This window comes from Scyliorhinus torazame, chromosome 29, assembly GCF_047496885.1.
Source record: "Scyliorhinus torazame isolate Kashiwa2021f chromosome 29, sScyTor2.1, whole genome shotgun sequence".
NCBI lineage: Eukaryota > Metazoa > Chordata > Chondrichthyes > Carcharhiniformes > Scyliorhinidae > Scyliorhinus > Scyliorhinus torazame.
In genome coordinates this window covers 11,015,428-11,029,184 of record NC_092735.1, presented here as the reverse complement: position 1 = coordinate 11,029,184, position 13,757 = coordinate 11,015,428, and the positions used below count along the sequence as shown (strand labels likewise).

The 13,757-nt window shown below is 39.5% G+C and overlaps 1 protein-coding gene across 2 annotated transcripts in view; it reads left to right on the top strand.

Moving 5' to 3' along the window:
- Positions 1–13,757, top strand: part of LOC140403854 (myosin-9-like) — a 226,312-nt gene that overhangs the window by 98,753 nt on the left and 113,802 nt on the right. Inside the window, exons 5-10 of one of the 2 annotated variants that reach the window (XM_072492055.1) lie at positions 2,675–2,768; positions 3,093–3,113; positions 6,581–6,673; positions 9,041–9,104; positions 10,238–10,336; positions 11,915–12,058. In XM_072492055.1, the coding sequence (XP_072348156.1) occupies positions 2,675–2,768; positions 3,093–3,113; positions 6,581–6,673; positions 9,041–9,104; positions 10,238–10,336; positions 11,915–12,058 (515 nt within the window). The remainder of the gene's footprint in view (positions 1–2,674; positions 2,769–3,092; positions 3,114–6,580; positions 6,674–9,040; positions 9,105–10,237; positions 10,337–11,914; positions 12,059–13,757) is intronic. The other variant, XM_072492056.1, reaches the window with a different exon arrangement.

Sequence of the window (13,757 nt, the reverse complement as noted above, 5' to 3'; positions counted from 1 at the left end):
ATTACTCGGACTTGAACCACGTGGCGGTATCAGAAAGATACCTGGCGACTCAAGAGCAAAGGTGATAAAACAGAGCAATTAAACTAAGGCAAAAGTTAGCAACAACAGGCTCCAGAGACTATTACATCTTGGCAAAGAATATATCTGTTGATAAACATTAAGACTATCATTCAAAATTGCAACAAGGAGAGTCCAGTCCTTGTTCTCACATGTAACCTTGAAGCTAAATTAATTTAAGGTTGCCAGATGACTTGAGAGTAACAGCTGAGTTTATGACAGCTGTGCTTTTAAGTAGCATACGCATGCACTGACACAAATAGAAGATTCATAAAAAGGTAGTCAAGTACATTTTCTCACACCATTTCACATTGCAGGCCAACTCCTCCCTTTCTGTTGGATGGAGCATAAGTAAGCCATCCAGGAAGTTGGCCTCCTTCCTATTGTTCTAATGTGCAGCATATTACAGAAAATGAGAGAAGTGGGACCAAAGGAGATTCTGGTATTCTAGCTGTTTGGATCAAATTTGGTGAAATTTTGATCCATAATATGCATATTTTAAATTCAGAGAATAGCAGAACATAAAGGACGCCATTTGACCCATCATGTTTGTGCCAGCTCTCTGAAAGAGTCAGTCAGTTAGTCCCACTCCCCTGCTTTTTCCCCATAGCCCTGCATTTTTTTTTCCTTTTCAGGTTTAACGCCAATTTCATTTTGAAGGGTGTCATTGCAGCTGTTTCCATAACCCCAGATCATTTGCCATATTGAAAAAAGTTGCCTCATCTCCCCTGTCTTTTAGCTGGTTATCTTGTATCTGTGTCCTCTGCTTACTGAACCTACTGCTAGTGAAAACCAATTCTCCCTGCTGAAAACCCCTCAATTTCGTGCACGTCTATTAAAACTCCCATTAATCTTTGCTTTAAGAAGAACACCAGTTTCAGCGCCTCCGTATAACTAAATTTCTTCATCCCTGGTACCATTCTGGTAAATCTCCTTTGTGCACACTCCAATCAGTTTTAAGGTATGGTACCCAGAATTTGAATAGCTGAGGCCTAGCCAGTATTTATAAAGATTTGCTTTTGTTTCCTTGCTTTTGAACTCAATGCTTCTGTTTGTAAAGCCCAAGAACCCATGTGTTTTGAAACAACTTTACCAATTTGTCTTTCCATCTGCAAATTGACTGTATACTGCAATTCAAAACTTGTGTAATAAAGATTCTCTTAGTGCTCAGTCAAGAGAGTTTGTATGGATTATCATCAATGCAGATATTCAATGTAGTTTGTGAGTTTATAATACTAAAGCTTAGAACAAAGAGTTTTTTAAAAATTGACTTGCAGGACATATTTGTGGTTTACTGGGTTATCCTGCGATATAGTGTGGGGATGCAGTTGAGTAAAGAGCACAACAACTGAATTAAGATTTCGGAAATAAGTTTTATGCAGTTTTACTAATTGCATTTTGAATTGAAGGACATTTGGAAGAAATATATTTTCCCTGGAGGTAATGATGTACATTGGTACAAGGGAACAGGAGTCAAACATCTAGCCCCTTGAGCCATTCAAACCCATATTCCCGATTAACACAATTCTATCAATCTCAAATTGAACATTAATAAACTACCCACCATCAACTTTTTTTTCAGAAAGAGTTCCAGACTTCTTCCATCGTCTGCTTGTAGAAGTGTTTCTGAACTTTATTACTAAAACGGGTAACTCTATTTTTTCAGGCAATGTCCCTTCGTCTTAAATTCCCCAATCAGAATGGTTTCTGTCTGTCTACCTACCATTCCCTAAAATATCTTTAATGCATTGATGAAATCCTCAATCCACCAAATTCCAGGCTTTCCATCCCAAATTTGTAATCTCTTTTAATATTCACCCCATTGAATCTAGGTGCTGACAAAAAAAAAAAACAAATCTATACTAATCCCACTTCCCATCAAGCCTGTGCCGACAAAAAAAACACAAATCTACACTAATCCCACTTCCCATCACTTGGCCCATAGCCTTGAATGTTATGGCATTTCAAGTGCTCATCCAAGTACTTTTTAAAGATTGTGGGGCTTCTGCCTCAACTACCCTCGGTGTATTCCAGGTTCTCACCATCCTCTGGGTGTATGTTATTGCCCCTCAAATCCCCTCTAAACCTCCAGCTTTCACCTTAAAATCAAGCTCTCTTGTTGAGACAATTCATTTGCCACATTTTTGCCCATTTGCTTAATCTATTAATATCATTGTAATTTCATGCATTTCTTACAATGCCCACCTATCTTTTTCATCGAAAAATTGGATATGAGGCTCTCTATCCATTGTTGCCTAGATAAATGTTCACGCACCATTTGGCTGTTAATCTGGTCACCTTGGCCAAGTGGTATTTCTCCATGAGCCATCTCAGACCAGTTTATTCCCAAATATACTTGGCCCCAGACCCGTTGGACTGACAAACTGGATTAATTATGAAGCATTTTGCCTTCAATTCCATGGGATGTTTATTTCTTTTGGATCATTTAGTATTTCTCAAAGATGAATTGATAGTACTGTCAAATATACCCAAAGATGTGTTTTTAATTAAGGGTCAGTACTGCAGTCAACTTAATTCTGTTCCATATTTCACTATAATGCCTTTTCACTGGACGAGGTTAAAGGAGCTATTAAAATTTAAATTTATTTCATTACAGCGGAGAGTCTGGTGCTGGTAAGACAGAAAACACCAAGAAAGTGATTCAGTACCTAGCTCATGTTGCTTCATCGCATAAATCTAGAAAGGAACAAGTAAGTGTATTTTGTCTTGTATGCTACTCAATATTATTCATGAAAGTCACAGTCACGGGTCATTATATATAACAAAGTTTTAAAATTTGTATGAAATTCGTTTGAAACACAATACTAAACATTGCGATCTGTCTGTATAATGATTGTAGTTGCCCTGTTTCTTTTAAAATTTATCCTACTTAAATTGTAATTTGAATCTATTGTAGCGTAACATTTCATACTGCCTTTCAGGCTGTTAAATCCCTTTAACAAAGTAAATGCTTGAAGAATTCTTACAGATTTTTGCATGCTATTGATAACACTTTCCCCCTTCAACATTTGCAGCAGTCTACGGTGTTAGCATACGTGAGTGGGTTATTATAATTTGATTCGCATATCCTGCACTTTTTATGCGTTATATACAGATCTGATAGCTGTTTGGGGAGTGGTGAAGCTTTAATTGGTTTTTGAAATTATGATTTCTGGATTAACAGGATCTCTTTTCCAGGATGTGTAACTGCTCCCTGATTGAGTAAACTGTTGACATTGGAAAAATGTGACACACAGTTTGTTCCTTTTAATGTGTATTTTCTGCTGAAGCAGTGGATCTAGGTAAAATGGGAATGATGAAAATATTTAATGCAGGTCAAATTCTGCAGTGATTGACCACCTAAAAATTGTGCGAGATCTAATCTGGTGTCCAGTTACTATAAACCTATTGTATCAGGAGCTGAAAATGACGTCTGAATAAAATCATTTTGCTTAGTCCAATTTTAAATCCAGTTCTCATTAATATTGGCATCATGATTGGTTCTGGAAGTCACTACAATAATAGACACCTACAATTTCAAAAGCCTGGTCATTTTGCTGGGCAAAACGTCCAGGTGTTTAGGTGGTTTTGGGGAGCAAGTTACAGCTCAGATCTGTATATTGTTTATGTTGCATGCTTTGGGTGTAAAGGTGGTGTAAATGTATCCTGAAACTTGTTAGAATTGGAGATGATTGTTTATAACAGGACATTTAATAACTCAAATGGAAATCTGCCTATCCTGAGAGTATCTAACCCTTTCCAGTCCAGAAACTGATCGGCAGCTCCCTGGCGCCCAGATTTCGAAACCATCATGATGCTATAACCTCCATACGGTTTGAAACTATGGAAGCCGCTTTGTGGAATTATGAGGAAACAAAAGTGTGTTTGTCTAGAAATTAGTCATTTTTCCACCTAATGTAAATGCCGTTCCTCAGCTTGTAACTTAAGCGGTTTTAATTGTTTAAATTGTAATACCGTGATATAAATATGGATGTTAGGTCAGTCAATTAATATATCTGTGGGCACCAAATGAAAAAGTTTGTTAGAAAACATCTTCCCTTTTTGAAAAGAAATTCCAGCAAATTGCTATTTTAGCTTTTGGTGCCACTGCCGTCAAATTATCTATTTACCTTTAGAGGCACCGATAGTGCCTTCTGGTCAGGAAAGGGTTATTTTTTCCTCATTTTAGTTGGGAAATAAGAATGTGGGCACCTCCAGTGTAAATCCTTCAAATCACTTGGTTTGTCAATCCAATTGATACTAATTCAATCATGCTAAAATTCAAATTTATATTGGCCGACTACCTTTCAATTGCTCCAAGTCATTGTTCACTAATTAGCTCCCAATCAGTGTTCTATTTGAGCACCAGCTCAATGCAATGAAGGACTACAGTGTTTCAGTTTTCTGCCAGAGGTTTCATTGGTCCCCCACAGAATTTTCAAAACAGAAATTAGAATTTTTAAACAATTCCTTAACTGTCATAACTCTTCAGTTTTTAATTCCACTCCTCCAAAGAAATAGAAATGGTTAAGTATTTAGATGTTAATTAAAATTTGTGGGCCCTTGTCAGGCTGGGTTTTTTCCTATCATGAACACCAGTCTTGCTACACAGATATGTGTAATGACTTGTCCAAAATACAACTTTGTGGCACTCCTAACTACGCCCTAACTACGCGCTGTGTTAGTCATGTGCATATCTTTATGTAAAGCTCAAGTCTCATTCTTGCATTGTAGAGCTGCAAAGGTCCTCCGACCCTCAATTGATACACTTACCAATTCAGATGAAGTAATTCTGTTGTGTGGAAAATGATTTTCCATTTGAACCCCAATAGTTTTAATTAACAATATATGGCATTATTTGCTATCAAACATCAATTTCATTTGTCCAAATTTATTCCACTGAAACAAAAAATTGGATTGGCTTTAGGCTTATTTAGAAGAGGCTACTTTACAGCTCTATTAGATTGAGCAGTTTCCATGTCTTGCTTGTCACCTGCCTAATTTAGCACTAATGCTAAAGAAAGCTACTGATCTATTTCTAACAGTGTTATAAAAGACAAAATTGATCGTGAGTCACAATGTGTTTTTCAGTGCAGAAATAATGTGAAGAATGGCATGGTTCAAATTTAAGGGGCTGTGTTGGTTTCTTAGTGTGGGAACCCATGTTGAAACCCAAGGTCATCTTTGTAATCTTCCATTTACCCACTTCTAAAAGTCTCTTAAATGGCAATTGGATGGTGTATTCAAGGTAATTGCGTGAAGACAAGGTAATTGCGTGAAGACAAGCATCCCATGTTGTGAAGAGACTGCCAAGATTTTCCTTGATATCTATCGAGCAAGTATCATTAGTGCCCCATTTGATGAAGCTTTTAAGTGTATCTCAACTTGCCCATTTTGAATGGAAGTCTAAGAACTTGTTTGCATTTGTTCTCAAACTCAGACTGTGGATATGTATATGCTGAATTATTGAGAACAAATATTCTCTGGAGCCAGATTAAACTTGTATCAACATTTTGCCAGTTGCAAAAATCTCATTGTGTTTGCTTGTTTCAAGTGAGTATTTCCCTTGCTAAGACGAGTGAATATTAAATTACAGTGTGCTTAGTGGACATGTGGTGTCTTTAAATGTGATATTGGTGTGGTATGTTTGGTGCCATTGTTTCTAGTGGTGACTTTTTCAAAAAAATGCCAGTGCTATATGTGTGCATGAATTGTCAAAAGGGGTGGTGGTGAGTAAAAGCCCTGCAGGTCTTTCAAGTAATTGGACAGAGCTTTGGACCTTGATGTTACAAGTATCTGAATAAAATTGTGTAGATTTGTCATGAGGGACAAAATCTTTTTGAACTCATTAAACAATACAAAGTAACTCCATTTTGTTTTGACGTAGAATAAGCCTTGGTGCATGCCTGTCGTGTCGTACAAGGCAGAACCTTGCTGCTCAACAATGAATTCTGTTCACGTTTTGTTCTAACCCATCTTATCAGGCCCCTGATCAACATGCTTTAATCTTGGACATTGCCCTTGCAGAGCAACCTGCTGGAAGGGAGGAGATCTTTAAGATTATTTCTTGTGGCAGGAAATTGGCTCATGTCTATTTGTGACCATCTAGTCTTTATTAGTTTAGCGTCTCCCTGTCCCTTCATTCCCCAATAACGGCAGTGCCACATTGGAATCCTTGTCTTGAAGAAATTATTGGCTTGTTGTTTCAAATTAATTGATGTTTGTGCAGTCTACAGTTAGTGTTGTTATGAATAAGAATTTTAAAAAACTTTTTCCAGATGGGCTCTCTGAGGAAAATTACTCTATTTATCAGATAAATATGTTTGCGTTCCATTTCAGAGTGACCAAAAGCATACATTTGTACCCTCATGGCAGCCAGCTGTGATTTGTAAAGTCTTTCATGTTGCATCAAAGTCTTCTACAGATCTGTAAACAATACTTCAAAGTCCTCACAATTCTCTATCAAGTTCTGTTTGCAAAGCAGATATTCCACTAACTAATCTAAGTACTGCTGTGATTACAGGGAGAGCTTGAGAGGCAACTGCTCCAAGCCAACCCTATCCTCGAAGCCTTCGGCAATGCAAAAACTGTGAAAAATGACAACTCTTCCCGATTTGTGAGTAATGAAAATTGTTATGATGCCTGTTAAAACTAGTGAACTGCAGTATGTCCATGGATTTTTGAAAAAAAAATTAAAAAATCCTGGGATATGGGTGTCGCTGGCAAGGTCAGCATTTGCTGACCATCCCGTTTGTCCATGAACAGCATGTCTTGCTCGGCATTTCGGAAGGCTGCTTAAATGTCACCCACATTGGTGTGATCTGGAGTCACAGATTAGGTAGATGGCAGATTTTCTTCCCTAAAGAAAATAGTGAATCAGATGGGTTTTCACAACTTGTCGCAATCACCATTACTGGGAATAACTTCAATTAGAAAAATGTATTAAGAACAAAGAATAGTACAGCACAGGAACAAGCCTTTTGGCCTTCCAAGCCTGCGCCGACCACGTGCCTATCTAGACCAACTGCTTGTATCCTTCCATACCCTGTCTGTTCATGTGTCTTTCAAGATAAGTCTTGTGACAAGATAAGAACATCGCAAACGTATCTGCCTCAATCACCTCACTTGGCAATGCATTCATGGTCACCACCACCCTCTGTGTAAAAAAAAAAAAAAGAAAAAGAACAAACAACAACTTCCCCGCACATCTCTACTGAACCTATCCCCCTCCCCTTGAAACTTGTGCCCCCTTGTAATTGTCATTTCCGCCCTGGGAAAAAGCCTCTAACTGTTCACCCTATCTATACCCCTCACAACAATCCCAGTTTATTCAATCTCTCCTCCTAGCTAATACCCTCCATACCAGGCAATATCCTGGTAAACCTTTTCTGTACTCTCTCCAAAGCCTCCACATCCTTCTAGTAGTGCGGTGACCAGAATTGGACACCGTATTCCAGATGTGGCCGAACCAACGTTCTATATAACTAACAGAATTTGTGAACTTTTATACTCGATGCCCCGTCCTATGAAGGCAAGCATGCTATATACTTTCTTTACCACCATTTCCACCTGTGCAGCCACTTTTAAGAATCCGTGGACCTGCATGCCCAGATCTCTGTGTCTCTATGCTCCTGATGGTTCTGCCATTTATTTTATAGCTCCCACCTGAATTGGATCTGTCAAAATGCATCACCTCGCATTTATCCACGTTAAATTCCGTCTGCCAATTCTCCACCCAATTTTGCAGCCTATCTGTAACCTGCTGTATTCTCTGACAATCTTCATAACTATCCACAACTCCTACAATCTTGGTATCATCCACAAACTTGCTAATCAGACCAGCTACCTTTTCTTCCAAGTCATTTATATACATTACAAACAGCAGAGGTACCAGTACCGATGCCTGCGGAACACCACTAGTTACAGACCTCCATTCGGAAAAACAGCTTCCACTGCTATCCTCTGTCATCTTTGGCCAAGCCAGTTCTGAATCCATCTAGCTAGTTCACCCCTGACCCCATGTGATTTAATCTTTTCCACCAGCCTGCCTTGAGAGACCTTGACAAATGCTTCACTAAAGTCGAAGTAGTCAACATCCACAACCCTCCCCATATCAATCATTTTTGTCACCACCTCTCAAAACTCAATGAAATTAGTGAGACATGACCTCCCTCATACAAAACCATGCAGTCTGTTGCTATTAAGACCATTCACTTCCAAATGTGCATAGATCCTATCTCTGAGAATCTTTTACAGCAATTTCACTATCACTGACGTCAAGCTCTCTGGCCTATAATTACTCGGGTTATCCTTGCTACCCTTCTTAAATAACGGGACAACATTGGCTATCCTCCAATCCTCTGGGACCTCACCTAGGGCCAACGAGGAAACAAAGATTTCTGTTAGAGGCTCAGCAATTTCATCTCTAGTCTCCCTCGGTAATCTGGGATATAGGCCATCTGGCCCTGGGGATTTGTCTACCCTTAATGTTTTTTACCACACCTCAAACTACTTCCCTCGCAATAACTACTTCTAAGTTTACATATCCCTCTGAGACATCACCAATCAAAGTGTCCCTCTCCTTTGTGAATACTGATGCAAAATACTCATTTAGGATCTCACCTACTTCCTTTGGTTCTACGGATAATTTCCCTCCTTTGTTCGTTCTTGAGTAGACCCACAAACTTATTGATTGAATTTAAGTTCCTGTGGTGAGCCTTTGGATTACTTGTCCAATAACATCATTAAGCCACCAAGTTCCTTAAGTCAAGCGTCTAATTGATTAATTTATATGATTGGTTGTCTAATTTTGTGGCTTTGGGTTCCAAAGCATCCTTTGCCACAAATGTTTTGAATGAAATATGTTGATGAAACTGAGCCTACAGTTGCTCCTTGAAGTTTAGAGCAACAAAATAATTTATCAACGAGTCTATTTTCTTCCAAGTGTTTAACTTGTAATTTTGTTTTACTTTTTAATGCACAGGGTAAATTTATTCGAATCAACTTTGATGTGAATGGCTACATTGTCGGAGCCAATATTGAAACTTGTATCCTTTACTGCCATGAAAAACCACAAAAGCATTCTTCACTGCGCAGACTTGCCTTAACAGAGTTACTTATGATGGAATGTGAACATGTTAATGCATTGCCCAGGATAACAGTTTTGGTATTGTGAAATTTGACGTGCCTTTGCTCGTCTAGGGTTTTAAGTTTTATTGTCCGCCCCGATCAATATAGAGGCAACTGACATTTTGAAATGTTGGTATGGAATGTGTTCCTTGCTCCTGCAGAGATTTTTGGGTTACCCATTGGTACCATTTGGGTAGATCATAGAAAAAGAGGGTGTTAGTGGTAAAAGCAGAAAAACATCCATTTTAGTAGCTACATTTGTCATTTTGGCACCATATTGCTGGAAAATCTAATCTTTACTTAACATCAAAAAGTATATCTCGAATTTAAAAAAAAAAAGAGCTAGCTTTTGGAGAGGCAAAAGGCAAGAATTTATGAAAAATTATGAAAAAAAGTCACTTAGATGGTGGAAGATCTCAATGAACTTGAATGGATGTGGGAACACAAGAAAAGGAAATTGATCCGCGATTGTAACCAACTACCATGACGAATAGGAGAAAATTGATAGTTATTAAATGCATCAGGAAAAGAGTTCAGTAGTTGCAGGCGATTTTAATTATGTAAAATTGAAGAATGGAATACAAGGGCAAAAAGTCAGTTCGGGAAACAGGGCTGATGATATTTGATGAATGAAGCATGTTTTTTGTTCTGCACTTCATTAGCTTGCATTGTTTTGTGGAACACACGTCCCCCAAAGCAATAAATACAAAGAGGTTTGAAGCCTTTGAAATTAATGAAATTATTTCCTGCTTCAAGATTTAAAGAAAAGTGTTAAGATTAGGAAAATTGTCCAATCTGACCCTAGAATTGGGACGCAAATAACCGTTACACCCATTTTTTCAATAATTTGTCCATCTAAATTATGTCCCTGTAGATCTTGGGGAATAAATTGCTTACCTTGGTTTAAAACTTGACCCCCCCCCCCCCCAAAGGTAGAATTTGCATATTAACCTCAAACTCTGACAAATCTAAATTAAACTCCACTTTGCTACCCTTTTTAACTTTTGTTGATAATCATCTACTGTGAGCCTCTTTAACCACCAACTACCAGATCTGTTGGAAAAGTCTCGTGCCATACGTCAAGCCAAAGATGAACGCACCTTCCATATATTTTACTACCTACTTTCTGGTGCTGGCGAACACTTGAAAAGTAAGCCTGCATGCTGAATTATTTCACAGGAAAGATACGTATGAGGAGAAGGGTGAATGACCAATCTTCGTTTAAATCGGTTTGAAGGATTTGCATCATAACATCAAAATATTTATTAAATAGGCTTTTATCTTTACTATCTCACCCATAAATTGATTACATGTATTTATCATTTTTTGAATGATCAAAATTTTCCTCATTGCAATCTTTACATTTACAACCATTCATGAGTTTAAATCAATTTCCTTCTGCAATGTTCCAGATCTGTATTTTCTATATTGCTTCTGGAAGTACCCCAAGATCACCCCATTATTGTTTTCTTTCAAGGTGATCTCTTTGCAATCTTTCACCAGAGCACTATATAATTTGAGTGTGGAATCATGTTATAACACAGTGGAAAGCCAATGTGACCCATGTGTTCGGGCTGGCTCTCTGCAAGAGCAAATCCGTTAGTCCAACTGTCTGCCTTTCCCCCCAGAGCCCTGAAAATCTTTTCATTTCAGAAAATGATCCAATTCCTTTTTGAAAGCCACGATTGAATCTGCCGCATTCTGGGCCAGTGCGTTCCAGATCCTAACCAGTTCCTTGTCAGTTTTCAAGCACCAAGTGGCAGAGGAAGTATACCTGCAGCAGACAATGGAAACGAGGATTGATCTTCAACAATTACAGAGTCTGTTGTGCCTCCACACATGACTGCCCTGACTGAAAATTGGAATTTTGGGTCATCTGCAAGGCCCGTGGGTACATCTGTGCCAAGGCTCAAAGTGAAAGGGGGGGGGGGGGGGGGGGGTCAGACTGCAGCCATAAAATTATTTTGGAGCTGGGAAGTACATGCTTCTGCTCCTCCCAGCTCCATATCAGTTTTTTTTTAAAAGGTGTATTAAATTTAATTTGTCCTCTTACACATTTTGACTTAAATCATTTGAAATCATTGAGTTGCTTTCTTAGATTCTACCCCCTCTTGGTTAGCTTGGTGTTTGCAAAATTAACCAGTTTGCTTTGGGCGGCTCAGGATTCTCCATCGCGATATGGGCCGCCACATCCAAGCCCGGGTCTGCTGCCTTGCCTCCTGCAGAGCTTCGCAGGCTTACTGGCTCCGTTGAAGGGTTACCCCCTGTAATCTTCTTCCCACCAACCTTCTTCATAGATTTCAACATATTATCGCTGACAAATTCCTTATTCCATGTGATGCGCCAGTTTTGATGAGAGTGGGAATGAGAAACATATCAGCCTGATTGAATGGCGGAGCAGACTCAATGGGCCGAATGGGCTAATTCTGCTCCTATGTTTTATGGTCTTAAAATCCCCAGGAATCCAGGTTTAAAAAATCCAAAAAGACCATGGTTTGAGCCATGTGCGGCCTTCTCCCACCTGTCACCACCGGAGCTCCCATCAGGCCGTTAAAGATTCTCAACCATAATTGTGCAATAGATGTGTTTCACTATATTAGTACACTGACTATGCCTCAAATCCTTAATTGACTGTAAAGCATCATTGTATGTCCTGAACTTGTGAAAAACTATATACAAATTTGCCCATTTTCTTCAATGCTAATGTATGAAATGTCTTTGATTGCAGCTGATCTGTTGTTAGAGGGTTACAATAACTACAAATTTCTCTCTAATGGTCACGTTACCATTCCTGGACAACAAGACAAGGATTTGTTTCAGGAAACAATGGAGGCATTCCGAATCATGGGAATTCCTGATGATGAACTAATTGGTATGCTTTGACGAGTAGCAACAAATCGTTTGATATTGCATGTATACACTTCAGATTCATAGTGGTAACTTAAGAGGTCCCCACAATCCATTTAAAAATGCTGTAAGCTTCTCCCCAGTTCCCCAATTTGCTAGCTTTTAGTAACTAAGTCTTGAAGTTAGTACATACTCTGATTTCAAATCAATTAGCTTATCTGGCACCTGAATCTTTTCCACATTGAGATTTTTGTGATAAATAATCTAAAAATCTACTTTGATTACTTTATTTGGCAGGAAATGGCTCCAGTTCTGATGATATAAAAGCATAGGCTGTAGTTGTCATTAGCAAATGTTGAAAAACCCCCCAATGTTTTTAGTATCCAAGAAGCAGTTCAAGCTCAAATTGCTACGTTTTTGCTTTCCAATATATGTGTCAATATTTGAATGAGTGAAATAAGTTCATGCAGTAGAATATTCATTGTTACATTGCCACTGGACATATATTGAATTTCGAATCCATAGAATGCCTAAAGCGCAGAAGGAGGCTATTCGGCCCATCGTGTCTGCGGCAATTCTCCGAAAGAGCACCCAATCTAATGTCCCGCCCTATTCCTGTAACCCCACCTAACCTTTGGACACTTGGGGGAAATTTAGCGTGGCCATCCACCTAACCTGTACATCATTGGACTGTGGGAGGAAACTGGAGCACCCAGAGGAAATGCGTGGAGAATGTGAAAACTCCACACAGTCACCCGATGTCAGAATCGTACCTGGGTCCCTGTAACGCAGCAGTGCTAACCACTGTGCCGCCCTATTGGCTTAAATACTTTATTCCACTTCTGAGGTGGCGGAGAGGAGAAGCTGGGGTGACTGAACAGAGGATCAGTCCTTATAAAGCAAACAAATCTGTGGCCTTGTTTGAAATGGTTACATCTACTGATCTATAAATATGTTTTTTTTAAATAAACATTTTATTGAGGTATTTTTGGTTATAGTGACACCAACAAAATAAACAATATACATGAAACCATAAACATAGTGCAAAAGCCATTTACCTCTCGTACAAGTCCCACCCTTATTGACCCCCTACTCTAATCTAAACTACCCCCCCCTGCTGACGGTTAATTTCCAGCAAAGAAGTCGACGAACGGTTGCCACCTCCGGGTGAACCCTAACAGTGACCCTCTGAAGGCAAACTTGATTTTCTCCAAACAGAGAAAGCTAACCATGTCCAATAGCCAGGTCTCCGACTTCGGGGGCTTTGTGTCCCTCCAAGCTAATAGTATCCGTCTCCGGGCTACCAGGGATGCAAAGGCCAGAACGTCTGCCTCTTTCTTCTCCTGGATTCCCGGGTCTTCCGACACCTCTTGCCGGCGGGAACGGCAGAGGCAGTTACCAATGCCCCCAAACTGGTGCCCTTACATGAAGCTGCCTCCATACGCACCCATGCCGACCCCTCCCCCACCACCCACTTCCTGATCATGGCTATATTAGCCGCCCAGTAATAGTTGCTGAAATTTGGCAGTGCCAGCCCGCCCTCTCCCTGACTCTGCTCAAGCATTACCTTCCTTACTCGTGGGGTCTTGCCCACCCAGACAAAGCCCGTGATCACTCTGTTGACCCACTTAAAAAAGGACCGTGGAATAAAGATGAGGAGACATTGAAATACAAATAGGAATCTCGGGAGGACCGCCATCGTCACCGTTTGCACCCTCCCAGCC